Source organism: Podarcis bocagei, assembly GCF_964188305.1.
Source record: "Podarcis bocagei genome assembly, chromosome: 13".
NCBI lineage: Eukaryota > Metazoa > Chordata > Lepidosauria > Squamata > Lacertidae > Podarcis > Podarcis bocagei.
In genome coordinates this window covers 38,534,748-38,561,730 of record NC_138138.1, presented here as the reverse complement: position 1 = coordinate 38,561,730, position 26,983 = coordinate 38,534,748, and the positions used below count along the sequence as shown (strand labels likewise).

Sequence of the window (26,983 nt, the reverse complement as noted above, 5' to 3'; positions counted from 1 at the left end):
GTCAAATGCTCATTTGGGAAAGGGGCCAACCACCCCAATCTCTCTTGGGAAGAAGGTCTTAAATGGAAGTTACCACCATAAACACGGTCCTTCTGAAGCAGGCTAAAATATTTCACCTGTTGATCTTACAGAGCAGGTGCAGTGGCATATAAGGGAGAAGATGCTGGGATAGCTCAGTTGGTAGAGCAGGAGACTCTTAATCTCAGGCTTGTGGGTTTGAGCTCCACATTAGACAAAGGATTCCTGCATTGCAGGGCGCTGGACTTGATGGTTCCTTCCAACTGTACAATTCCATGATACTTTGAGCAACAGGACCTAGGACCACTGCCTTGAACTGGGCAAGGAAGCAAACTAGAAGCCAGTGCAGATGGGTCATGCACCAGAGTAAAAACATTCTTTCCTACTCAAGCTGGCTAATGAGCAGGCTTGCTGTATTCTGCAGAACCTGAACCTCCAGAGCCATTTTCAAGGGCAGCCCAGTGCCAATGCATTGCCATAGCAGTTAAAAGGAAAGGTTACTGTTGTGCGCGTGAGAGCATGCTGCATCTCCTAGTCAGAAAGGTGGGATTTCAGCCGGTTTGTTGGCCAAAGCTCGTGCAAGGTGCTCTTGACTGTGACCTTCACCTGGATAACTACCAGCAAAACAGGACTGAGGAGTAGGGTAGCCCCTTTTTGAACCAACACTTATTCCCCTGCTTTAAAGTTTGGTCTGCAGACGTTACTAGGCAGTTGATACTAGGTGTTTAGCTCTGTGTCATGAAAAGCTTTGCTTGCTGATTTCCGTAGAACAAGGTCTCACTTCCAGAAAGCCTGTTTATTGAACGTTCATCCTGATTTTTTTGTACACTGTTTGCAAGGAGGTTAGACAACACAAACTATTCGTGGAAAATTCATTCTGATCTTTTATATGGGGAGGCTTCACAATGCTATTGTTACCCACAAAAAGTCTGGGTTTTTTAGGAAGTGGATTTGTTGCAAGAGTACCAAGTCAACTTTGATTATGCTACTTTAATTTGCCAGTATGTGATTGAATCCCACACGAAAACATCAACAGTCTGGAAGTGTCCTAAACCTCACTTAAAGACAGAGACACAAGACAGGTCCCCCCACCTTGATTAAGTAGAATAACTACCATCTCCTGGTTCCATAAGCACAATTGCGAATGATATGTTCTCCCCATCGGGCATTTCTCTAATAAGCATGCTTGTGTGGTCCATAAGAAAAACCACAGCCATGAACATGCCATGTGAGTTCTGAGATTCTGCTAAAGCATGGGGCCACGTGTGCATTTTGACATGGTGTGCAGAAGTTAGCATCCTGAGAATCTTAGCTTTCAAGTAAAATGAACCAAGTTTCTAGTCCTTAAGGCTGTAAAGATAGGTCTTGAAAGAGTGTTAATGTTAATGCTTTGCAAGTAGAAGGCCCCAAGTGCAGTCCCTAGCATCTCCAGGGAGGGCTGGGGAAGATTTCTAAACGAAATTCGAGGAATTTAAATTGGGGAAAACATCATGGCTTTCCTGTATAACCTATGGTTTGGTCCTTAAAACAAGGCCTGCAGTTCAATTTCAGGTTACCACTGAGAGCACAGTGGCAAAAACAGAAGGCCTTTTTCCAGAGCCAGGAGGGATTGAGTCCTGCATCAAAATGCAACTCCTTCTAGATTCTAGTGCTACTGAACTGCAGCATGCAGAGCGAAGGGTGGGGTAGGGGAGAATTGCTAGATGTTGCTAGAGCTGCCACTTCCAGTCCGTGCCCTTTGCTACCTAGATGCCTTTTCTTTCCACCCTGTCTGTTTAGTAGAGCTGCACCCAAGTGTTGAAAAACATGAGTGTTAATTGCCACAACGTAATAAAATAAATGGGACGCAGGTGGCACTGTGGGTTAAACCGCAGAGCCTAGGACTTGCTGATCAGAAGGTCAGCGGTTCGAATCCCCGCAACGGGGTGAGCTCCTGTTGCTCGGTCCCTGCTTCTGCCCACCTAGCAGTTCGTCAAAGTGCAAGTAGATAAATAGGTACAATTCCGGCGGGAAGGTAAATGGTGTTTCCGTGCTCTGCTCTGGTTCGCCAGAAGCGGCTTTGTCATGCTGGCCACATGACCCGGAAGCTGTACGCCGGCTCCCTTGGCCAATAAAGCAAGATGAGCGCCGCAACCCCAGAGTCGGCCACGACTGGACCTAATGGTCAGGGGTCACTTTACCATTAATAAAATAAGTGGTGTGCAGCGAGGAAGCAAATCCAGCCAGCCTATTGGTTGGTTTGCAATATTAGAATAAGAATTGCTGACATATCTGTTTAACAGTTCGTGCTTTGTTGGATTTTAAATACTAAATGTGTTTTTGTGTGTGTATGTACACCCACCCACACCCATCCACAAATTGTACAGTGAAGCCCCTTTACCCTGGCCATGGGTTGGACAAACCATGTGGTCATTCTTTCTAACCACCTGCCACCTTGCCCACCTTCAAAGACATTGACAATTAAACTTTTGTTTCTCCTTAGGTCTGTATGCATTTATGTGGCAGCAAGTTCCTTTTAAATCAACAGGACTTACAGTTTATGGTTACAGATTCTGCTGACATTCACCTACTATGGTGGGCATCTGCAGATGTTTGCCTGTTCTCCGTTCTATGCAGACAGAACTCTTTCTTGAACTTTATTTCCAAACCCCCTTCAGTTTCCAGATTTATCAGTGGGAAAACCCCCTGACCTCCTCCTGTACCATTCACAACACTTTGATCTGCAAACATCAGCAAATACAGTAAAATGTTTCAAGGCCTGGTGGCAAACATTATCACCTGCTAATGTCTTCAGAGCAAGCTGCTGTTAAATGCAGAGCAGAGGAGCAGGGGGCCCGGTGTGAACCACACACCACACAGTGCCTGTTTATTTTGGCATCACTTTCCAAGATTATGCACGCCCCAGCAAAATCAGAAGTGTCTATGTGGAGCAAGCATTGAACTGTGTGCAGTTTTGGAATGATTAAAACACATGTTTTCATGGACACACAGACTGTCCCCTGCAAAGAATAATCCAGCAGTCATAGAAAAATATTTATATAAGCCCAGTCTTTCCCTGTTCATCTGTGGCTACTAATTCTGATGTCTCTTTTCTAGCTCCTCTGTCAGAGGTAGTATGCTTCTGAACACCAGTTGTTGGAAACTTCAGGAGGGAATGGTGCTCTAGTTCTCAGGTCCTGCTTGCAGGCTTCCCATAGACATCTGGTTAGCCACTGTGAGAACAGGATGATGGGTTAGGTGGGCCATTGGCTTGATCCAGCGAGGACTTCTTATGCCCTTAGTCTTAGTGTTAACCCTTATAGAACTCAGCAAGGAGGAAGATGGGAAGAAATGCTGCTTGTGGGCTTCTCTGAGGCGTCTGGTGGCCTAATCCAAACAACCTTTTCTTACAGATAGGTAGCCATGTTGGTCTGCCATAGTCAAAATAAAAAATTCCTTCCTATAGCACCTTAAGGACCAACTAAGTTAGTTCTTGGTATGAGCTTTCGTGTGCATGCACACTTCTTCAGATATGCTTCTTCAGTGTATCTGAAGAAGTGTGCATGCACACGAAAGCTCATACCAAGAACTAATTTAGTTGGTCTTTAAGGTGCTACTGGAAGGAATTTTTTATTTTAACCTTTTCTTACGTTCTTTTGCTCAGCACCCCCTAACAGGTGGGGTTATTGAGCTAGTTATAGGGCATAACAGGCACAAGACTAAAGGCTTATCCATACTTCCTCATGTCCCATTGGTTTCCCCCAGGGAAAACTGCTCTTTGGCGCTCAGTCAGAACAAATAGCAATTCAAGTTTTCCTCGGCTCGCCATTTCTTCTGATCTATCACTAAAGAGTGCGTTTTCCCTCGGAAAGGAGCGAGGCAAGGGGAAAACTGCTTGGACCCGTTCTTTCTAGGCACAGGACAAGCGGAAGTATGGATGAGCCCCCAGGGTCGTTCCTGATTGTTTACTTGCAGGCCCTGGCTCCCTACTTGACTTAAAGGAGCAAGGGTGAATCTTGGATGAAGGTTCAAGTATGTCTGCCCCTTCAGATAATCAACGAACTACCTTAGATCATATTTCCATACAACAGAGAAACTGCCTCAAATGTGATGCTGTAAGGAGCTGTCCAATTTTGTAAGTGGGTTTTCTTCAACCCTCACATTAAAATAACAATTATAATAAAGGGTTGGGGCACTGCACTCCCAAATAGTCCTTGGTAAGTCTTCATGAGGTACTTCCTGATCCTAGAGTCCTTTATAGTTGTGATTTTAACATGAGAGATGTTACATACAACCTATTTGAAAGGGTGTGGACTCACCAGTCAGTAGATTTCTCTCTCTCTCTCTCTCTCTGTCTCTCTGTCTCTCTCTCTCTCTCTCTCTCTCTCTCTCTCTCTCTCTCTCTCTCTCTCTCACACACACACACACACACACACGACAATGTCCCCATTATAGGTATATATGGTTTGGGGTGGTCCAAATCCTATTTTGGTGTATAATTGTGTTTAATCCCCTTCCCACTTTCCCGTACTGTTCTAAAACTGGTTTTTAAAAAAACAACAACTAAAAAATAGGGAACTAGGAACTGCAGATAAGGAACTAGGATAGGAGCCATCTTCAGCTTGTCAGCCTTGTTTGTTGTGATCCCCATTAAGGGATCTCTAGGCTTCCCCCTCGCTGCTCCTCCACTGAGAGAAAAGCATCACCTGTCAAATGTCCGCTTGTCATGAGGCAGCTGTGAAAGGCAGAGAGGCTCTGACAGGGACTGGGAAAAAGGCTGGCAACCCGAACTGTGGGGCAGAATCTATTCTTTTCCCTGAATTCAAAGCCTACATTTCTGGGTTATATCTCAGCATCCTTCCTGGCCACCTCCTGCTCCGTCTTTGTCCTCACATTTTAAAAGCTGTAAAGATGTAGAGTGGCTTTGATCCATCCCTGGAACACCAAGGGATCTGGAAACTCAAAGACATAGACCTGTAGTGAGGGGAAATAAAGAAAAACACCAGTCAGAAACAGAGAAATCAAACCCTTTCACTGCACCCATTAGTCTTTACTCCCTCCCCCCCCAAAGGTGGGATCAAATGTTTCAGGGTCTTCACCACCACCGCCCCACCCCGCCAGCTTTCCTTTTCCAAACATTTGTCAGACCCAGAGATATGAGCTGTTTTTCTTTCTACACCCCCTTTTTTCTTAAAATATCTCCACAGAATCTCTGGGTCAATTTCTCTGGTTGTATTCACCCACTCAGGCCTGGGAAGAGAACGCCCCTCAGGCATATATATCTTCGGGATCTCTCCTTGTGGAGTAATTGCTACGAAACATATTTCAGCTCACATTTCTTATCCATAGTTGGGTAGGGAGGGGGTCTCTCTCTCTCTCTGTGTGTGTTTAAAAATAAGTTTGTTTTTCCTCTTCACGGTTTTTTGGTGATAAATGGGAGACACACTCCCCTGTTGTACTCATATGTTAGAATGTGGGAGGGGTGAATTCCTATAAAGCGGGGTGGAGATTGAAAACACAATCCTGGAGAGACGGAAAGGGGCATGAATCTTCCCAAGTCTCCTCCACCAAACTTTTCCATCTATTTACATTTCTTAGAGCTCCAGTGAAGAAAAAGTTGCTTGGGAAATAGTGCTGTTTTTGTGCCTGGGGGAGACATGGGTGTGAGGAGGATTCAGCCCTCCCCTCCCTCGCATACTATGCTTTATGTTGGTCCTACCCCTCCCTATAGGAATCCAGTTTTAAAACACATGTCCGCTGTGATTATGTATCATTTACCCCAAGAGGAAGATCTACCTTAGAAGGAAGAGCCCACATTTTGTGCCTCCGCATGAGTCACTGTTCTATTATTTATTTAAGATATTTTTAGGTTGCCTTTTAGGGCCAAGGCCTCACAAGCTTCCAACTTATAAGAGCACAATATACATAATAAAATTATATATATATATATATATATATATATATATATATATATATATATATATATAATCATCACTAAAAACAGCAGTGCAATCCAATAACTGTTTTGCTGAATAAGAGTACCTTTCAACCCAGCTGTGGGCATGTAACCCTGCTGCATCTCTTGCTGTATGAATTCATCCTTCCTGCAGCAGTGACCATAGAATTGTTGATTTGGAAGTGATCCCAAGGGTAATCTAGTCCAACCCCCTGAGAATGCATGCAGCAGAATGACTTGCCACCAGTAGAAGGTGATTGGAAGAGGTGAGGCAAGAACAGGGACTCATTCAGAGATGCAGTGGGCAGCCTCCTTTTGCAGTAGGTTCACAAGGTGCATCTATCTATCTATCTGTCTGTCTGTCTGTCTGTCTGTCTGTCTGTCTGTCTTGTATGACAGGCTAAAGTGCCCTGTCACACATCTTAGGAATTACTATCCTTGCTAGCGATCATGAATTGGCAGGCAGTAGTAATTATTTTGGATTACAGTGCAATCCTACCTGTTCCTATTCAGAACTAAGTCCTATTGAGTTCAGTGGCCCTTACTCCCAGGTGAAATGCAAATAAGACTGCCTCCTTAATCTGGAATAAAAGGGTGGTCTCCTGAATGCCAGCCACCTTTATGCCCTCCCCCTCCAAACCCACACTCCTCATGTCAGATTGCTGTCTTCCCTTTATGGCAGAAACTCTCTGCTTTTAACACACACTTTCCTGCCCTTCAGAAATTCAACAAGTGGAGCATTCCCCCACAAGGATATGCAGGGATGGGGGAAGTTGCACACGATACGCACACACTCCTGTTTGCTCTGCATCCAGTGAACTCCCACTGCTGGTTTGAGAAATGGTATACACATGACTCCAGCCACAATCCATATCCTGTATCCATACAGTTCTTTCTTGGGAAACACAGCATTTTGAGTTTTGACGCATCTTCCTCACAAACCAGCTTTGGTTCAAACTGAGAAAAAGAACCGCCTTGCTGTGCTTTAAGCCAATAATGCGTACACAGCATGTCTTATTTGTTTCTAATGGCACAAAATCTTCTACAGCTTCCACACAACACCTTCTTCCTCCAAGTCCATTCCCACCCTCCTTTACTCTGGATTTACCATTTCTACCTTTTTTTGTTTGCGTATCAGAATTTCTGCAGATATAGTAAAACTGGATGCAATGAGAAAATAATGCAGAATAGCAGTTTGGTGAGGACAGTGTCATGTGGATGCTGGGAAAAACCCTGCATGCATGAGCAGAGTCTACAAAAACTATTGTGTGGAACTGAACATGCCCCGTTTTTGTTTTTGTGTGGATGGGTGGGCAGGAGGAACAAAATTTGTGACTGCCATTCCTGGCTCAGAATTCCTTTCTTTCTGATTGCTCAGAACTCAGGACTGCTGAATCCTAATTCTTGCCCCTTAGCCCCTTTCCTTCACAAACAGCCAAAGAGTCCTACATTTCTCAGGCTCCTCCCCCATGCCCCCCCCCATTTCCTATTATTTCTCATTTATATTTAGACCCGGAGTAAGCAGACTCCACACCTGCTGAAATTCCCTCTTTTAAAAGGCCGGGGAGCCCTGGCCTGTTATGCTTCTGGCTATCCTGATTAGCACCCCACTTTCAATCCTTTGGCATCTCTGGGAAGGGTGAGGAGAGACACCTGCCTGAAACCCTGGACAGCTGCTGCCAGTCAGTGTGGACAATACTGAGCTAGATGGACCAATGACCTTACTCAGTACAAGGCAGCTTTCTAGTGCCCAATTAAAAACTTACCATGAGTTAAAATATGCGTGCATTTGTGTATGTGGCAGAGAGGAGATGTTTGCAGCTCGCTTTTCTAGCACCTTGTTTCCCGCCCCCCTCCTCATGTTCCCAGTTGCTCTTGTCATCATAACCTCCTGCTTGGCTAGTTTATTCCTTTTGGTGCATTTTTAATTAAAGCCAAATGCTGAACCTTAAAATAAAAAAAGCGACATCATCAGTATTCTAATGACTACAAAGAGAAGTACAGATACACACACACACACACACACACACACACACCGTATTTCCCTACATGCTGAAAGAGGCTTTGCCATCTCCAGTGTCTGTTAGAGCTGGTGGAACATTGAGATACTGGCTGTCAATTTTTGGAGACTATTACCATGGCATGTGCGTATGTGTGGATTTAACCAGCTGACATATTTAACTAAGAATCCTGGCTGTTCCACTCCCCCCCCCCCCTTTGCTTCAGTCTAAAGGTTCATACTACAGGAGAATCCTGGGTACTGTAGTTGGTTAAGAGTGCTGGGAATGGTCACTGTGTGGATGTGTAAGCTACAGTGCCCAGGATTCTTTGGGGGAAGCCATGGGACGCGGGTGGCGCTGTGGGTTACACCACAGAGCCTAGGACTTGCCGATCAGAAGGTCGGCGGTTTGAATCCCTGTGACGGGGTGAGCTCCCGTTGCTCGGTCCCTGCTCCTGCCAACCTAGCAGTTTGAAAGCACCTCAAAGTGCAAGTAGATAAATAGGTACCGCTCTGGCGGGAAGGTAAACGGTGTTTCCGTGCACTGCTCTGGTTCGCCAGAAGTGGCTTAGTCATGCTGGCCACATGACCTGGAAGCTGTACGCCGGCTCCCTCGGCCAATAAAGTGAGATGGGCGCCGCAACCCCAGAGTCGGTCACGACTGGACCTAAGGGTTAGGGGTCCCTTTGCCTTTACCTTTATGTGAATTAAATGTGTAGCGTGGCTCTGACTGTGGTCAACCTGTCCCGGTGAGGAGGATAAGGAGCAGCAGTAAATTGTTGGACAAGAGATGTTCAGGGCCCTGTGCCCCCTAAGCTAGCATTCTGCCCACAGGAGAACACAATTGCCCATTGTCAGTGTTGAAATAAGATTTACCTGTTAGTCTAGTGTTGGCTTCTGCCCATGGAAATGTGGGGAGAGAGGGTGCCATCTTGTCCTTTGCCTCAGGCAGTAAAATGAGCTAAGACTGTATCTGATACTAATCTAAAGACTGTTTATCCCCACATGAACCAACCTGACCCCTGTGCTCATCATCTGAGACCCTTCTCCATGTTCTCCCTCTGAGGGAGGTGTGGAGAACATCAACACAAGAGCAGGCCTTCTCAGTTGTGGCTCCCGACTTATGGAACTCTCTCCCAGGGAGGCATGCCTGGTGCTGTCGCTACTTATCTTTAGGCACAAGGCGGGGGGGGGGGAGATTTATCTTTCCCCAGTGTGGTGTAGTGGTTAAGAGCGATAGACTTGTAATCTGGGGAACCGGGTTCGCATCTCCGCTCCTCCACATGCAGCTGCTGGGTGACCTTGGGCCAGTCACACTTCTCTGAAGTCTCTCAGCCCCACTCACCTCACAGAGTGTTTGTTGTGGGGGAGGAAGGGAAAGGAGAATGTTAGCCGCTTTGAGACTATCACTACCTTTGGGTAGTGATAAAGCGGGATATCAAATCCAAACTCTTCTTCTTCTTCTCCAGGCTGTTTGTTTTTAATCATCTGTGGCCTCCTCCTGTGGCTGGAATTAGTTTATTTTAAAAATACAGATGAGTTTCAGATTTCATTTTGTTTTCGTTTTATGCTGGTTTTAATGTATGTGTTACTTTTCTGTTGTGTGTAGCTTTGAGTTACCGTATTTTTTGCCCCATAGGACGCACCGGCCCATAGGACACACCTAGATTTTTTTTGGGGGGGGGGAGAAATCAAGGGGGAAAATTATTTCCCCCCCCAGGCGCGGGACTGGGGTGGGGGAAGCCCGAGCTTCCCCCGCCCCCAGCCCCCAGAACGGGTCCGAGAGCGCTGGCGAAGGTGCGTGCACGTTCGCCATCGCTCTTGGAGCTTGCGAGGCTGTGGGCGGGGGAAGACGGAGCTTCCCCCGACCCCAGCCCCCAGAACGGGTTGGAGAGCGATGGCGAAGGTGCGCGCACGTTCGCCATTGCTCTCGGAGCTTGCCGGGCTGGGGGGATAGCTTCCTGAAGCCTGGAGAGCGAGAGGGGTCGGTGCGCACCGACCCCTCTCGCTCTCCAGGCTTCAGCGAAAGCCTGCATTCGCCCCATAGGACGCACACACATTTCCGCTTCATTTTTGGAGGGGAAAAAGTGCGTCCTATAGGGCGAAAAATATGGTACTTTTTGATTAGAGAGAGAGAGAGAGAGAGAGAAGTGATTGATAAATTTAATAAATAATAATGCATGGAGGCTGCAATCCTGCACACACTTACCTGGGATTATACCCCCCGCCCAAACACAGTGGGACTACTCGTAAGTAAAATTCATCGGATTGTGCTTTCAATCACCCAGCGATAATTATCATCAGTGTAATAGAATGGAGGATTCTGTTCCCACTCTCTGCTTATGGAGATTGTAACCCATGTTAAGGATTATGAGTATGTAACCCGGAGGATTATTGTTATTGTAGGTTAAATTATCCAGTTAATGGACATAAATTTGTATTAGGGTTGCCATATTTCAAAAAGTATAAACCAGGACACCCCCTTTTTTTTGCAAGACCCCAAAAATGTTGAACTCCCGCCCCCGAGTGACTTGTCTAAGATATATGGCAACCCTAACTTGTATGGGCATGGTACAAGAGACTTTGCATTTTTGAAATCCGCACTGTTTTCTGGCATTCTAACCACTCAGCATGACTCCCTTCCTATAAGTCTGTCTTATCCCCCACCTCTCCCTGTGCTGCTAAAGCCACATCTAAGGGATTTGCTAGCTGAGTGCTCCTTAAAGCTGGCATCCTACGCTTTGTGTGAGCTAACAACCTGTTTCTTTTCTTCCTTCTTTTTATTTTAACTTTCTGTGCAGGGGGATTGGAAAGCAGGGGCTCCAGTGCTTAGGTAAGAACTTTTTTTTGGGCTTTCCTCTCTGGGTTGGTCCTCCTTTCATGAGGAGAGCACCACATGTTGTGAAAGCACAATTAGGCATATGAAGCACCCCAGCAGGGTCACAGCGGGGAAGGAATTGCAGTTTTATAAAAGAGAGGTTGCGGGAGCGGAAGCCACATGCATCCCTCAGCCCAGATAATGTGGTGGATTGCTTGTAGCACGTCAGTGCTCAGGGAAGAAGTGCACTCTGCATGTACCTCAGAGGCACTCTCTCCACTCAATTTGTATGTGCGTAAAGACAAATTCTGGGTCAGGAGTTTGCTCTAGGGGGAAAAGGGCTGCTGTAACTTGAAATCTTTCTTCTTGATGGCAGTTCCATGACTTTTACAACAGATCATAACAGGAACAGTGTTCTTGTGACATGGAATTAGGGAGAAGATACACCAGTCGAATTAGTTTCTGTTGGGTAGCTTTTCGGTTTACAGAACCTCTGTGGGAAGACAAAGCAGCAGATCTAGTTGGAACAGGAAAGCTGGGAACAAAGGGCAGGATTCACCCAGTATACCTGAAGGAGTGTCTCCACCCCCATTGTTCAGCCCGGACACCAAGGTCCAGCGCAGAGGGCCTTCTGGCGGTTCCCTCACTGCAAGAAGTGAAGTTACAGGGAACCAGGCAGAGGGCCTTCTCGCGGTAGTGGCACCCGCCCTGTGGAATGCCCTCCCATCAGATGTCAAAGAAATAAACTATATGACATTTAGAAGACATCTGAAGGCAGCCCTGTTTAGGGAAGTTTTTAAATAAGAGCCAGGGCACCTGGGTTCTTTGGGAGAAGAGTTGCTTCCTGTGGAGTACAGGCTGGCATGTAGGGGACAGAAGAGCTGGGATTCAGGACTCACAGGCTCTTAGTAGGAAGGGAGAGCTGGATTTGTGTGGGTGCTGGGCTGGGTTGCTTCTAATTTCCCTAATTCCCTTTTTAATCAGGCAGTTCACACACACATGGCCCCTGAGCCAGGTTTTATTGTTTCGCTGAACTAGATTTCTTCGTCTATTTTAGGGCTGTGAAATCTCTCTCTCATTCTTCTTGTATTTTATATACACTTCTGTCTCTTCCGCTCCCCTTGTACCTGACACTTCAGTCCAAATTTACCTTCACATTTGCACCTGCCTCCAGCTTCCTTGTGCTCTTCCCCCACCACGGTCAGGGATGTGTGTGTGTGTGTGTGTGTGTGTGTGTGTGTGTGTGTATGCCAGTATACATATGCACAGTAGTGTGGAAGATGGCAATTACACCACCCACCAAGATACTTGTAAAGTTAGCCATAAATCTCCACCTCATACTTAGAAGATCCTACCTCCATTGGTTTCAATATGTTTGGAGGGCCAACAAAATCCACCACAACTCAAAACATGTTCAAAGTATGTTTGGAGTTGTGTGTATCCACTTCACATTTTGTGCATTTATCAGGAGTGTTTTCTTCCACCGTGTGTGTTCATGTCAGAATCCCCCTGCACACCCTCCCAGAAACAAACCCTGCACTTTATGCCATTACTGTATACACATTTCCCCCCTATATAGAAATGGTCGTTTGTTGTTGTTGTTTTTTGCATGTTGTTGTTGTTGTTTAGTCCTTTAGTCATGTCCGACTCTTTGTGACCCCATGGACCAGAGCACGCCAGGCACTCCTGTCTTCCACTGCCTCCCGCAGTTTGGTCAAACTCATGTTCGTAGCTTCGAGAACACTGTCCAACCATCTCATCCTCTGTCGTCCCCTTCTCCTTGTGCCCTCCATCTTTCCCAACATCAGGGTCTTTTCCAGGGAGTCTTCTCTTCTCATGAGGTGGCCAAAGTATTGGAGCCTCAGCTTCAGGATCTGTCCTTCCAGTGAGCACTCAGGGCTGATTTCCTTAAGAATGGATAGGTTTGATCTTCTTGCAGTCCATGGGACTGTTTTTTGCATAGGAAATTACAGTCTATGAAGATGCACTAATTCTTCGGATCAACCTCTGCATGAAGCCGTCGTATGTGGTTACCTTGCAACTCCATACTCCCCTGATTTTAAATACATATATACATTTATTGACTACATTTTTATCTATTTCTCCTTCTCCAGAAAGCTTAGGACTGCATACATGGTTCCCTCTCCGCTTTATTCTGACGACAATCTCACAACACAGGTTAGACTCAGGCCATGTACATGTTAATGGCTGACAATGCAGCAAGAGCATCTGTCTCCACCCCCACCCCTTTGCTTCAAGAGTTGCATTTGTATGCTGTCATACACACCAGATGTCTGCACCCGATGACCTATTTGCTTTCCCTGCCCCTGCAAGCCCCTGCAACCCCTCTGACTCATATTCATGAAGCTGCCATCTGCCCATGTGCAATGGCTGCCTCAAGTGTACACACCTCAGTTTCACTGTGAAGTGAATGTGGCTTCAAAGCAGCAGTATTTCTCAAGGAAGTACAGAATAGCTCTGCATTGTGGGTAACATTGTGCGTATACACAGATTCAAAAGCCTGTGGTGAGACTGCACTGGAAGAAGAGTAAATGATAATGTAAAAACAATCTAATACAGAGTTACTGGTTTATGGTCACCCAGTGGGCTTCATAGCTGAGTGGGATCACGCAGGTCCTAATCTGGCACTCTAGCCACTATTTGATCACACCAGATCTCCAGCACTGTGAAGTATGCAGCCTTCCACTAAAGACCAGAAGAGGACAGTGGCTCCTTATCCCTTTATCCTCCAGTATCTTCCTGTGGAAAATCACACACAATTTGGTTTTCATCCCACAGGGGAAAAGATAAAATCACCTATATATTTTCCTCTGCTGGGAGTAGGGGAAGCAGCTTGTGGTATGTTTTTTTTCCCCCTTCAGCAGACAAACTGGAGGGTAAGTGGTTGGTAACCCATATCCTTCAGGCCTCTATGAAAAACCACATCCTGCGTTTTTTTCCTTCAAAATAAGTAAAAAGCCAAAATGATAAACAGCATGTGCCATGCGCAGTTAGGCCCACATTTATCCATAGGCCTTTCTCACATGTTACAGAAAAACATAAGTTAATTGCTTACTGGGTTGTGCCTTTCTGGTCTGTTTTGCTCCTCCCTGCGAGCATACGGAAGAAAGAAATTCACGAGCCCTGGCGTAGCGTTATGTCTTAACCAGGGACTGCGTCTTGTTTCACTGCCAACAAACCACAACCTATCGACGAGATTTGTTCTTGGCATACTGACTGTGGTTTGTTGGAGCAAAACAGACGATTCCTGGTTCAGACAAAAGTGTCAGCAGGGGAAAGAGCCCTTTTAGGCCCCTTCATGACATGTGAACTGGGCCGTAGACACAACTGTGCTTAATTAGACAGCATGGATGTGCTCTACTGCACACCCAATGAAAATGTAAACGCACATGCCCTGCCATGTGCTCATGCCCTTTCGCTTGCCATGAGATGCGTGGCCCCCCCACAGACACCTTTCTCCGACAGGTCTCCAACCCCCCCCTCTGACGTTCGCCCTCATGCATGTGAGCACGTGCAGAAATTCTCCCATGAACATACATTTCGGGCCTCCCATCCCTGCACATTTTCACAGGCCCCTATGCTTGTGTGGAATTTCCTCCTCTACCAGTTGCACTTGTGAAGAAGAGTCATGCTGGCAAGCCAGCACTTAACACCTGGAGATGCCCCTACCCTGCCTTTCACAAACATTCATGTCAGCTCCCGTCCAGTTTAATATTTATGGCTTCCCCCTGCTGCTTCTTTCCACGGTTCATTTTCTAGGTTCAGGTTTCCCTTCCCCATGGAGGCCTAAGGATCTCCCCCTGCCTGCCTCCCCTCTAACCGCCCCCCCCCCGCCCCGCAACTTTATTACATTCTGCAAAACACATCTTCAGCTCTCTGTGTCCAGACCTGCCGGTTGCTAAGAAACCACACTACGGCTGCTAAGCAACCCCCCTCCTCACTTGCCAGCTCTGTCAACACCTGCCAATCAACTGATGTCCCATATCATATCCTGCTTTTCCAACTATGCATCCCTTTGCCCAGCTGAGAGGACCCAAACATCCTTGTTCCTGCACCCAATTTGCCCTCTTAACTCATCAGCCGCCACTCCTTTCATGGAGAATTTAGGAAGTCTGGCTCCAGGGATGCTCCATCATAGCCCTCTGGGTACCATTCTTGCCCCTTCCCACCCCACCCTTAGGTATTCTAGGTCTCAGCACCCACCACCTTCACTTCATGTTGTAATTCTCCTTAATGTACGCTGGACATCTCACACACACACACACACACACACACACACACACACACACAGGGCAATGGCTCAGTTGGGAAATCCGTTGCCATGGGAACCCAAGGCATTGACAAAAGTGAGCGAGCAAGAGATATGGATCAGGGATAGGGGTTGCCAACTGGCTAGAAAGTCATGGGCTTGGGCTGCCCTTGTGTATTTTACAGCGGCTGGATACGCAGGAAACAGCAGCAAAACAACAATGGCATCTTAAAGATGAACAGGAAATAGCAGGCAAAGGTTTCAGCACCTGGACTGCACACGATCCCCTTCTGTTTGCTGTAGGTCAAATGCCTGTTAACTCGGCCCATCTGCAAATGAAATAGGGACAACTGTATTGTGGGGAGGGGGCGCTGAATGGATAAGTGAAAAGCAGGGCTAGGTTCTCTGGGAGAGGGCTGTATCCTAATTGTCTCGGAGGGTGTGTGTGTGTGTGTGTGTGTGTGTGTGCCTGAGCAAATGTCTTCCCTGCCCCCTTCCTCTGACTCCGTCCGATCCCCCTCCCCCGCTGTGTGCGGGTACTTGTGGATTCGTCCCCCGCCTGTTGCCATGGAGACCCATCTTCCAAATCTCAGGCCTGAAGATGCTGAAGGCGTGGGGGGGGGGGAGGAAAGGAGAGAAAAGTCACCCCCTCACCCTGCACCTGCATTTGCAGACTAATAAATATCCAGTCTCTCCTCTCCCCTCAGAAAGCCCACTCACTCCTTGCACTTTTGCTTCTTGGATTTAATGGAAAAGCCCATGAGTACAAAGTCGAGATCAATTAGCACATATTAATATTGGCCCATTTAGACAGCCTGGCATACTAACATAGAGGTGGTAAAAGGTTAGGGTCCGCCCTCCCTGCCTTCACCATTTCAGTGAAAGTGGATAGGGGAAGAAAAGATTCTAATCTGCCATAGCCAGTGCCAGAAGCCAGTGAGGTGATCGTTTTCTCCGCAGCATTAAACACAGAGTACTAAGTTCCAGCGCCGGGAGGAGATCCCATAGCTCAGTGGTAGGCCTCATGTTTTGCGAGCAAAAGGTCTCGCGTTCAGTCCAGGCTTTGTTTTGTCTTTAATGATCAAGGATAGGAAAGGGACTCTAGCCAGCCGCTGCCGGCCAGAATAGATAACACGGGGGCTGTGTACACACCATTCACTTAAAGCCCATGACTTCCCCCAAAGAACCATGGGAATGGTAGCTTACCCATCACAATTCAAAATGCAAAGCAAAACTACAGCTCCCAGGATTCTTTGGGGGAGGGGAAGTCATGTGCATAGCTGTCAACTTTTCCCTTTTCTTGCGAGGAATCCTATTTGGAATAAGGGAATTTCCCTTAAAAAAAGGAAAATGTTGACAGCTATGGTCATGTGCTTTAATTGTGGTTTGTATGCAACCTGGAATGAAGGTCCAGTGGTCTGCCTCAGACTACGGTAATGTCACATGGTCATGTTTTTGTGCTGCTAGACACCTGGCTCATGTATGATTTCGTGATGCAGTTTCCTCCAATAAAGAACAACAAACATTTATCCCCCCCCTTTTCTGCCATGTTTAGTTTTCTACTCAGCACTGAATCCCCCCCCCCTTTCCCCAGTAAACTTTTCTCTCTTTCTCCGTCCCCTTTCTTAGTGTGCAGCTTTGTCTTACACAAGAGATGTCATGAATTTGTCACTTTTGAGTGCCCAGGAGCTGGGAAAGGACCCCAGACAGATGTAAGTGAACCCCTTCATATTGTCAAATTATAAGTGGCTACTTATAAATCTTTTTGCTGCTGCCTCCAAAATTGATGGGGATTTGTCGGGGTGGGAGGAAAATAAATTATGGGTTGGTGGGGGTGGGGGAAATAGATAAGTTAACCACTTCTGTTTCCGTGACTTTGGTGGGCAGAGTACTGTGGGGAGGGCTTGGCAGCCAGGACTCCAGGCCTCACTCCTCCACTCCAGGTGAGCGTCCCGGTTTCCTTGCTATTTATATTGCAGAGAGGGGGAGTGGGGAGTGGATGTCTTCATGAGGCTGACACTGTCCCATTTCTGCTGTCCTTGGCCTGGAAATCCCAGGGAAGGAATAAGGAAGGATGGGAGGGCTTGCCTGACTCGCTCCTGCAATTGCAAACAAATTGCCTTCGCACAGAATTACCTGTCCCCTGAGTGCCTTCTCAGTTGCATGCACTGAGGCATGTGTCATGCAACTTCACTTGCATCCAAGCTTGTAACATACATGCCCAGACCTGCATGTTCTTACATGAGAAGAAGATGCATTGGTGGCGCCCAGGCCCTAAAGGCAGAGTTGTTAAGCACACGTGTTTAAAAATCTAGCATTTAGTACTATGTGGTTTTGTTTGAAATTATGTGTTTCTGCCACCCCAATTGTGCTCCGAATGTTGAGTATGTTTTTGTGCTAGCATGCACACCTATTTATTTATTTATTGCAGCTATTTCTATACCACTTATTTACTGAAATATCTAAGCAGTGCTACATGCTTGTGGAATGTACTGTGTATATATTCATAGAATAGTCATGGAAATCCACACCCATAGACCCCCAATTCATGTTTATAATCCATAATTGTGTGGTAGGAGGACATGTAGCATCTATATTTGAGGTCCCAGAATCAATCCCTAGCATTTATTTTTAAAGGCTCTTAGGGCCAAACTACACAGGATGCTAAATGTGTCACTGGAAGCAACATGTATTCTCAACATGTTCACCCCCACCATTTAAATAGCCACTGTTCATGAGGTTAACCTTTACCTTTTGTGATGTGTTCCCAATTAAAATCCTCCCGAGTTGCTATTACATCTGGGAGGGGAGCTTCAAGGTGAGCTTCCCTCCTGGGATGAATTGTACCTTTGTAGGGAGAGGAAAGATGAGGTTAAGCCCTCCATACACCGTGACTCTGATCTTGATTGCCCTTCCAACATGGCTAATAATAATAATAATAATAATAATAATAATAATATTGTTATTTATACTCTGTCCATGTGGCTGGGTTGCCCCAGCCACTGGGCTGATATTGGAGTAAAAGAAAAATACCATATTTTTCACTCTACAAGACTCACCAGACCATAAGACGCACCTAGTTTTTGGAGGAGGAAAACAAGAAAAAAAATATTCTGAATCCCAGAAGCCAGAACAGCAAGAGGGATTGCTGCGCAGCGATCCCTCTTGCTGTTCTGGCTTCTGGGATAGCTGAGCAGCCTGCATTCGCTCCATAAGACGCACACACATTTCCCCTCACTTTTTAGGAGGGAAAAAGTGCATCTTATAGAGCGAAAAATACGGTAACGCTTGCAGCTTCTAGTGCTCCCCTGGGTGTCACAATGTACATTGTGCACCCCCTTTTTCTCATGTACTTGTTTCCACTTCATGAGCACTCTCATAAAACGTCCTTTTCACTTGCACACAAACTGCACATTCACATTCCAAGCCATACCTTTTACCTTCCACGTGCTTCTTAACAACTGTGCATTCTCACTTCCAACCTCTAAAAGGCGGCGGCGGGGGGAGGGGGAAGTCTCCCCTAACAACCTGCATGCCAGAGGTTTTTACGGGTGGTGTTGGTAGGGATGGAACTAGGACAAAAGACGCAAGTGTTTTAGAGAATCGTGTGTAGGTTCCCTTCGTCATAGATGCTGTGCTTCTGTGCCTTTCCCCTTTGACAGGATCCTCGCAACAAGCACAAGTTCAAAATTCACAGCTACAGCAGCCCAACCTTCTGCGATCACTGCGGCTCGCTCCTCTATGGGCTGGTGCACCAGGGGATGAAATGCACCTGTGAGTAACCACTTGCCTTCTGCAAAAAAGAAATAAATCAATCCTGTGGTGCTGTAAAGGCTAACTGTGTCATGGGGTCTCTAGAGCAAAAGCCTCTTTTGTCAGAAGGCTGTTGTAGCGTGGGGGTTAAGAGTGTGTGCTATGAACAGGAAATCCTCAGTTCAGAATGAGCTCCATCATGCACTGGGTAGGTAAGGTGGTATTCTTCAACCTCTGCTCTATATCTGCAATGTGGAGGTAGTTGTTGTGCCACTACTATTAAGACTATGTTCCAGGGTTGCCTCAACAGTGGCTGAGGTTGCATATGTCCATCTTTTCTTTTCTTTTTATTAAATTTTTATTGGTTTTTCCACTTTTATAAAGACAAAACACACACAAAAAAGACACAAGACAAGAACATGTATAAATTCCGAAAATCCTAGTTTCCTAACCCTATTCCCAGACTTCCCCCCACCCCCCCTCGTGCGTCCCAATTCCCAAGATTGTGTCAGCAATTTGGTGTTTCTCCTCTTAACCATCTTATTACCTTTTTTATAAACAAAATATAGATTTTTCCTAAGTTGGACTCAAGTTCTCTTCCGTCGATTTCTCATTTTGTCTTAATTAAAAGTCATATTAACTAAACCTAAAGGTCTTGAGTGTTTTTAAGATTCTCTTCTTCCCTCCCTCCCATCCCCGGTTTTTGTCCCTTCCCAATACATATCCAGAATAGCAGTTCTTAGCCTGGGTTCCTCACGTCCGAGGCTTTCAAGTCTCTTTCAGTCCCTCTCCGCCGGTCTTGTTGGTAGTCCTTTATGTCGGTCATCAAATCTGGAAAGAGTTCTTTCGCCATCAAACCATATTCTCTTCCCACAAGGACATTTGAAAGCCACTGCTGAAAAATTTCCACAAATCCTGCATCTTCAAAGTCAAAGTCAGAATGGAGGCCCCAATCATATTTCTTTGTTTTAAGTTCCTGTGTTCCATAGACTCCCGGGGCCTCCTCCTTCATCTTCTTCATCTTTCGCAGACTTGTGGTAGATGTAATCCAAAAATCTCCTTGCTTGTATTCCACAGATGTCGGCTTTTGGTTATTACTTCCCAGCTTTACTTTCTCTTTTTCTTGTTTAGTCTCTTCCACCTCTTCAGATATCAGTTCCCATTCAGCTGTGGATTCTTTCTCATTCAGGTCCTCAATACATACAGCAGAGCTGCCTGTTCCAGAAGTCAAGGTCATAAGTTGTTTATTCATAGCTAAGCTCTGCTCTTGTAGAATTCCCACCAATTGAAACATCCTTTCGATTTCCACTAGTAACTTTCCATCCACAGCCATTGTATCCATTGTAGTTTCACAGAATTCCCCCTAGGGGGAATCTGGTTACTTATTAGTCTTTTCTCCAACAATCCTTTAACTTATTTTTATTACTTTGTTTCCAACAATCTTGGTTCAATTGTAGCTCATCTTAGTCCAGAGGGATCTTAAATAACAATTTTTCCACTCTAAACTGCCCGCTTGACAGCTTTGACAGCTGTCAAACTCCGCAGCTCTTACACAGGCACAGAGACAGGACGCTCCCGGGCCCGGGAGGGGGGGTTGTTTAAAGCAAAAAGAAGGCTTCCCAGTCTCCACTCTCCAGCTCAAAATTTCTTTTAACTAGATCTTGGAAGTTAGTGTCCTTTTTAACTCACCCCTCCAAGGGTAGGCTCTCCAGCTTAGCACTTTGTCGTTGCTTAGATCGTCTGCAAGGGGGGGGGGTGCGGACTTCCTTTTAGCACACCCCCCGGTCATCTCCAATTCAGGGTAATGTTTTTAAAATCCAATTCCGTCTTACTCACGGGTTCTTTCTTTTCAGTCCAAATTTCAAGGAAGGAAGTCAGCGCTCTCTGGTCATGGCTCGCGGCTTCACTCCACCGAGGTAGCGATCGACTCTCAGTGCCACGCCGCCCTCCGTATCCTCTCCGCAGCCTTTAAAAAGGCTCTTCGTGGATCGGGGGGGCGCTTAAGGCACCCGCCGAGTCTTCAGTCCGCAGGCTTCCGCGCCTGCGGTTTTTAAGGGTCCCCGCGTCGCCGGCGCGGCAAAGACCCGTCCTCGGTTGAGCCGATTCCCTCCGCAGCTCGGAGGGAATCCGCCATTTCCAAATCGCGCCAACCCGGAAGTCCCATATGTCCATCTTTTCAATGACTTGGAGAAGTGGTCCATACATGCATGGGCGTAGGCAGGATTTTTGTTGGGGGGGCAGACCTTTTGGTGGGGGTGGCAGAACCTCAGTTAGCTATGTATTTTTATTGATTTTTATTGATTGGGGGGCAGTTGCCCCTCTCTGCCCCTCCTTGGCTACACCCATGCATACACATCAGCTAGTCTTACAAAGTGGACCGATAAGGCAGAGGGTGTATTATCCATGGCCTCAGTGTAGTGAAAATTAGCTGTGATTGAGGGTGGATCTACATATGCAGCAGGACAAGATGATGGTGCCCTGAGATGAAAGAAAATACATGTAGACTGCGCCTCTTAGGAAGACAGCAGGGGGGAGATTTCCTCAAGTAAACAATACGCAGTCAGAAAACCTAGGAGAGATTCACCCGCCTGCAGTCTGAATTGGTATTATAGGCTGTTATATCACATCATTCCCACCCAGTGTGGACTGATCCCCATTGGGATTGGTAGGTTGGAAGGCAAAGAGACCACAAGTAGGTGGAGCTAGAGGCAATGACAGGCAGTGTTGTTCTCCTCCTCTCTGCTCTACTAGGGCAGTACTGAAATCAGGAGGAGAAAGCTGCCACCTCTTAAACTGGTTGTAAGAAAGAAGGCAGGCAGACAGGTGGAGGGAAGTGTCCCATTCACCCATATGGACTAGCTTCCTCCTATGCCACCTTTGCCTTCTGCATGTGTAGGTCTAGCTTAAAGGTAAAGGTATCCCCTGACCGTTAGGTCCAGTCACGGACGACTCTGGAGTTGCAGTTCTCATCTCTCTCTATAGGCTGAGGGAGCCGGTGTTTGTCCGCAGACAGCTTCCAGGTCATGTGGCCAGCATGTCTAAGCTGCTTCTGGCGACCTTCTGATCGGCAAGCCCTAGGCTCAGTGGTTTAGACCACAGCGCCACCCGCGTCCCTCTTAGGTCTAGCTTAACCACTAAATTAAGCTTCATGGATTTCAGTGGGAGCTAGTCATTATTAACAACAGCTGGACTGATACCCACATTTATATTTGGAGTAAGAGGAATCTGATGCAGTTTTGCACACATCACTATTGCAAGGTAGCCCCTACAGATTGTCCTGAGAATACAAGGAAAGGCTCTTGTGAAGTTTGCAAATTCATGCACATGAAACTGCCAAATGGATAAAATTTTCACCATCACCATCATCATCAATACATTGAAATTGCCAGGTTTAATGTAAGCCAAGTATATTGTGTATCCTATATCAAAACATTTCTTTAAAATCTGTTGGATTAATAAAACACAATTGTAGTGAATTGGAAGTCGTTGGTTTTTCTGATGTTTGTTTTTTTTAAAAACAACTAACCAGTTATTTGTCTAGACACTCCTATGTCTGCTCAGAAGTAAGTCCTATTGAATTAAATAGAGCTTACTCCCGGGTAAGCGGGGTTAGGATGGCAGCCTAAATACTGCAGAGGGAACGGTAGCATGGCCGTCTATGGTTATCTGGTCCTAGCTTAACTCACCCACCTCTGTTGCCCCCTGCAGGCTGTGAGATGAATGTGCACAAGCGCTGCGTCCACTGTGTGCCCAGCTTGTGCGGTGTGGACCACACAGAACGCAGGGGACGCCTGCAGCTCCACATTGAGACATTTGGGAGTGACGAGATCCATGTGACTGGTAAGACGAGAATGGTGGTGACTGGGGTAAGTGGGGAAGAATAGGAATAGGTCGGCCTGCTCTCACCTGGAGCTGACTCTTTGTTGACATCTTCATTGGAGCTTAGGTGGGAGACAACAATACAGAATGCTCTGGTTGTGGACTGCCTTCTCAAGAGGAAACCAATGTTTGGCTCCATCTCTTCTCTCTTCTCAATGGCAAACTGCAGTAGCTCTTTTTGCCCAGTCCTGTGATGAACTAGGATGAGAACCTTTCCTCTTATGCTGCTCTCAGTTGTCTCATATTTAAGGGAGCAAACAAGATGTGATGGGGTAGCTAGATCAGAGGCTTTCCTCTTTGGCCAGGGAAAATCCTGCTCAGCCCTTCTTTAACGACTGAGATTTCAACAGCCATTGTGCAAAGCTTATTGCTATAGCAGACGAGGACTAGAATTGTTGTTATTAAATACAATCGAAATAAAAGCTGAGGTGTTCAGGATGCTTGATTCTGCCTTTAAGGGACCAACGACACATGTAAGGCAGCCCCATTCCCCAAGTGATTTTGAGAGGTTGGGGAGGAGGTACAACTGCATAACAACGTCATTTCTTCAGCTGAAAAAGTCTCCCACAGTGGCTGACAAATCCCACCCTTTACACTTGCGTTCTAAGAGACACAGCACAAAAGGAAAAGGGAGTTGGGAGGGAGTAGGGAAAAAGCAAGCCCAGGCACTAATTCATACTTACAGGGATCTTGTAGTGAACAGCAGGAATGGGAAAAATTGGCTGGGAGCCAGAAGTTCCTGATCTTTCAGCAGAGCTTGATGGAGAGGCAAGGCAGCCTCATCTCTCTCTCCATCTCTTGCAGAGGGAAGCAGTTTGGGCCACCAGTACTACTTGTTTTTTGGCGGGTACCAGCCATCAGGGATATCTTTTAACTGGGAATCTTCGTATTCTAAAAGTGAGCCCTCACTTTTTAAACAGAAACTGTCATGCCACAAATTAAAAAGCTTATTTTTAAGTTTTTTTAATCTTAGCTGATGCAGACACAAACTCCAGGCATGCTGCTCTGCATACATCTGAAATGGTGTCAGGTGAATTGAGAATGATAGACAGGAAAGTGGGCTGTCGTAGACTTCCAGGGGTCTGGAGCCATGATTCAGAGTTCCAATGTGCCTTTTCTGGCTCCCCGTCGCAGGCGGGGATGGAATAAATTATGCAAATGCATGCACACTGGCTCAATTTGGATAATTCATGCAACGTTTGCTTGATTCATACAGATCACAGGATTCAGCTTAGTTTGCTTCTTGGACTGAAAACTGCCTTGGTGCCAAATCTTTGAATGTGCGTTCTTGTGCGCAGGGAAGGGCGGTAGCTCAGTGGCAAAGCACCTGCTCTGCCTGGAGAAGTTATCAGGATCAGTCCCCTGGCACAGCCTGTTAGGGTTGGGGGAAAACACCCTCTGTCCCCTGGGGAGCTGTCAGCTGCCAGTCAGTGTAGGAAATACTGAGCCACATGGACCAATGGTCTGACTCAGTCAAAGGCAGCTCCCTGTATCCCTCAGTATGCACAGCTCAACACAAGTATGTAACTATTTATTTATTTATTTATTTATTTATTTCTCTTCCTTTCTTTATATCTGCCTCAAAATAACAATAATGGCTATTGTTATACAGTGGTACCTTGGGTTACATACGGGTCAGGTTACATACGGTTCAGGTTACAGACTCCGCTAACCCAGAAATAGTACCTCAGGTTAAGAACTTTGCTTCAGGATGAGAACAGAAATCGTGCTATGGCGGCGTGGCGGCAGCAGGAGGCCCCATTAGCTAAAGTGGTGCTTCAGGTTGAGAACAGTTTCGGGTTAAGAAGGGACCTCTGGAACGAATTAAGTACTTAACCCGAGGTACCAATGTAATACAATATATTGATTGATCGATTGCATCTATATCCCATGTAGCCTCCAAGGAGCTCAAGGCGGTGCACATAGTCCTCCTCTTCTTTATTGTATTCACACAACAACCCTGTGAGGTAGGTTAGTCTGAGAGATAGTGACAGGCTAAAGGTCACCCAGCGAGGTTCATGATGGGGGATTTGAACCCCAGTCTCCCAGGTCCTAGTTCAACACTTTTACCTGCTACACCACACATAGTGACAATCAGGGACGGCATTGCTATTAAGAACAGCCAGGCCAGATAATGGGGCTGCTGGAACATCAAGAAGATGCCCTGGGCCCTGCAGCAGAGAAGAAAACCTTTTGGGGTTGAGGCGGGTGGAGAACAGCATGGGAGCAGGAGGCCTGGCTGTGGCTCTGGCTGGGGCGGCAAGTGGGATTGATTGAGCTGGTGGAGGCTGAGAGCCAGGACGCCTGGGTTCTATTCCTAGCTGCAGAACTTGACATCCCCCGCCTCTGCTTTTCACACCTTCTTTCTCTGCACACTTTCTTCCCCGCTCTCGTTTCCCTCCCCCCCTCCTGGAACCCTGCATGTAGGTGGTGAGGAGAAAGCCATCGCTGCAGTTTTCTTGACAGAAAGGGATTTCCTCACCCACCCCTCTACTATCTCCTTCAGTTTCTCCACCCCCAACGCGCACACAAGCCACATATGAGGGTGGGAGCAATTGCTGCCACAGCAACTTCCTTGGCCCGCAGCAGGTGGCCTGGGATGGGAGCCAGTGGATCCTCCTTCCTCCGCCCACTAGGGAACGCAGGAGGTCTGTCTTCCCGCCCACTCGCCCTCTCCTCCAGTACTTACTCTGCTGGAAGCTAATCCTCTGTTGGAAGCTAATATGCGTGTCTCCCCTCCCCCCTCCTTTTCTTTGTTAGTTGGTGAAGCCCTTAACCTGATCCCGATGGATCCCAATGGCCTCTCGGACCCCTATGTGAAACTCAAGCTGATCCCTGACCCTAAGAACCTAACAAAGCAAAAGACTCGGACCGTTAGATCCACCCTCAACCCAGTGTGGAATGAAACCTTCACTTTGTAAGTCCTGCGGATGTGATGGAGGACCTGGAAGCCAGAGCCCTGATGGGGTTGTGTGTGTGTGTGTGTGTGTGAGAGAGAGAGAGAGACTCTGACCTTCTTTATACCTCCCCAGCACCCTGCAGCCAGGGGACATGGAACGGCGCCTCTCCATCGAGGTGTGGGACTGGGACCGGACAACCCGCAATGATTTCATGGGAGCCATGTCCTTTGGGGTGTCTGAGCTCTTCAAGGGTCCTGTGAAAGGCTGGTAAGGGGAAATCTGTGGGGAAGCAGGGCCGGAGGGGGTGGTGGTGGAGAGAAGCAAAGATGGAAAAGTATGATGGAGCAACTCGGGGGACCACCAGTGGCTCATTTTCTTTCTCTTTCCCCGTCCGTCTTGGCGTCTCTTTGGGTTTTTATCTGTTTGCCTGGATGGCTCCATTATCTAATCCAATCTGTCTATCTATCTACCTGTCTTCTCTGCCTTATCTATCTACCTTATCTATTTTAATCTACCTTAACTACTTATCTATCTTATCTAATCCATCAAATACCCCTCATTTCTCCTCCCACCCCTCACCCCACTCTTCTGTTTCCATTTCCTTCTGCATTCCTCCCCATCCATCTCTCTCCCTAATCACTCCCTCCTCTTGTTCATCTTCTTCCTCCTCCTCTTCCTCCTCCCTGCCTGGTGTCCCTGTCTGCGTTGCTGTCCCAGGTACAAATTGCTCAATCAGGAGGAGGGCGAATATTATAGTGTCCCTGTGGCCGATGCAGAAAACTGTGGGCTGCTGCAGAAATTTGAGGTAACCTTGTGGCTCTCCGGCCCCGCTTGGACTGGCACCCTCCCCTGGTCTGCCCCCGCCAACTATGTGCCATATCCAACCCAAACACAAACCACACCCCTAGCTGGGGGTGGTGTGGCAGGGCCACTGCTGTGATGAAAGGAACCAGGTTGGAGGGACCACCTCTGAATCACTTCTTCTCTTAGGACTCCAAGGGAGGGAGAGAGGGTGGTCAGACTGGATCACTGGCAATTGACCTGAAATGGTACTCCTAGCCAGGAGATAGGAATAGGGCAAAGTTTACTTGTGCATCTGTCTTAAACCCTGATTTATTTTTATTTTTGGTCTTCCAGGCTTGCAACTTCCCACTGGAGCTTTATGAGGTACCTGCGATTCCCTTAGTTTCTTCTGCCTTTTTCCTGGTGCAATGAGATGGGGAAGGGGTGAAGTTGATTTCCCATTTGCTGCCCGTAAGGACACCAGTCAGTCTTGGAGCTGATTTCAAGGGCTTTATAGAGTGGGAGGGAAGAAACATAAGAGGAACGGCTACGCTTGGATGTGGGGAAAGTCCAGCAATACCAGCAGTTCCCAGCGTGAGCCGTTCCTGGGCAGCTCCAAGCAGTGACA

The 26,983-nt window shown here is 46.9% G+C and overlaps 1 protein-coding gene across 1 annotated transcript in view; it reads left to right on the top strand.

The window, feature by feature from the left end:
* The window catches only part of PRKCG (protein kinase C gamma), a 52,901-nt gene that overhangs the window by 8,669 nt on the left and 17,249 nt on the right, over positions 1-26,983 (top strand). Inside the window, exons 2-9 of the mRNA XM_081167116.1 lie at positions 10,754-10,785; positions 16,670-16,752; positions 18,703-18,814; positions 22,502-22,633; positions 25,433-25,589; positions 25,705-25,839; positions 26,290-26,377; positions 26,710-26,739. Coding sequence (XP_081023242.1) covers positions 10,754-10,785; positions 16,670-16,752; positions 18,703-18,814; positions 22,502-22,633; positions 25,433-25,589; positions 25,705-25,839; positions 26,290-26,377; positions 26,710-26,739 — 769 coding nt within the window. The remainder of the gene's footprint in view (positions 1-10,753; positions 10,786-16,669; positions 16,753-18,702; positions 18,815-22,501; positions 22,634-25,432; positions 25,590-25,704; positions 25,840-26,289; positions 26,378-26,709; positions 26,740-26,983) is intronic.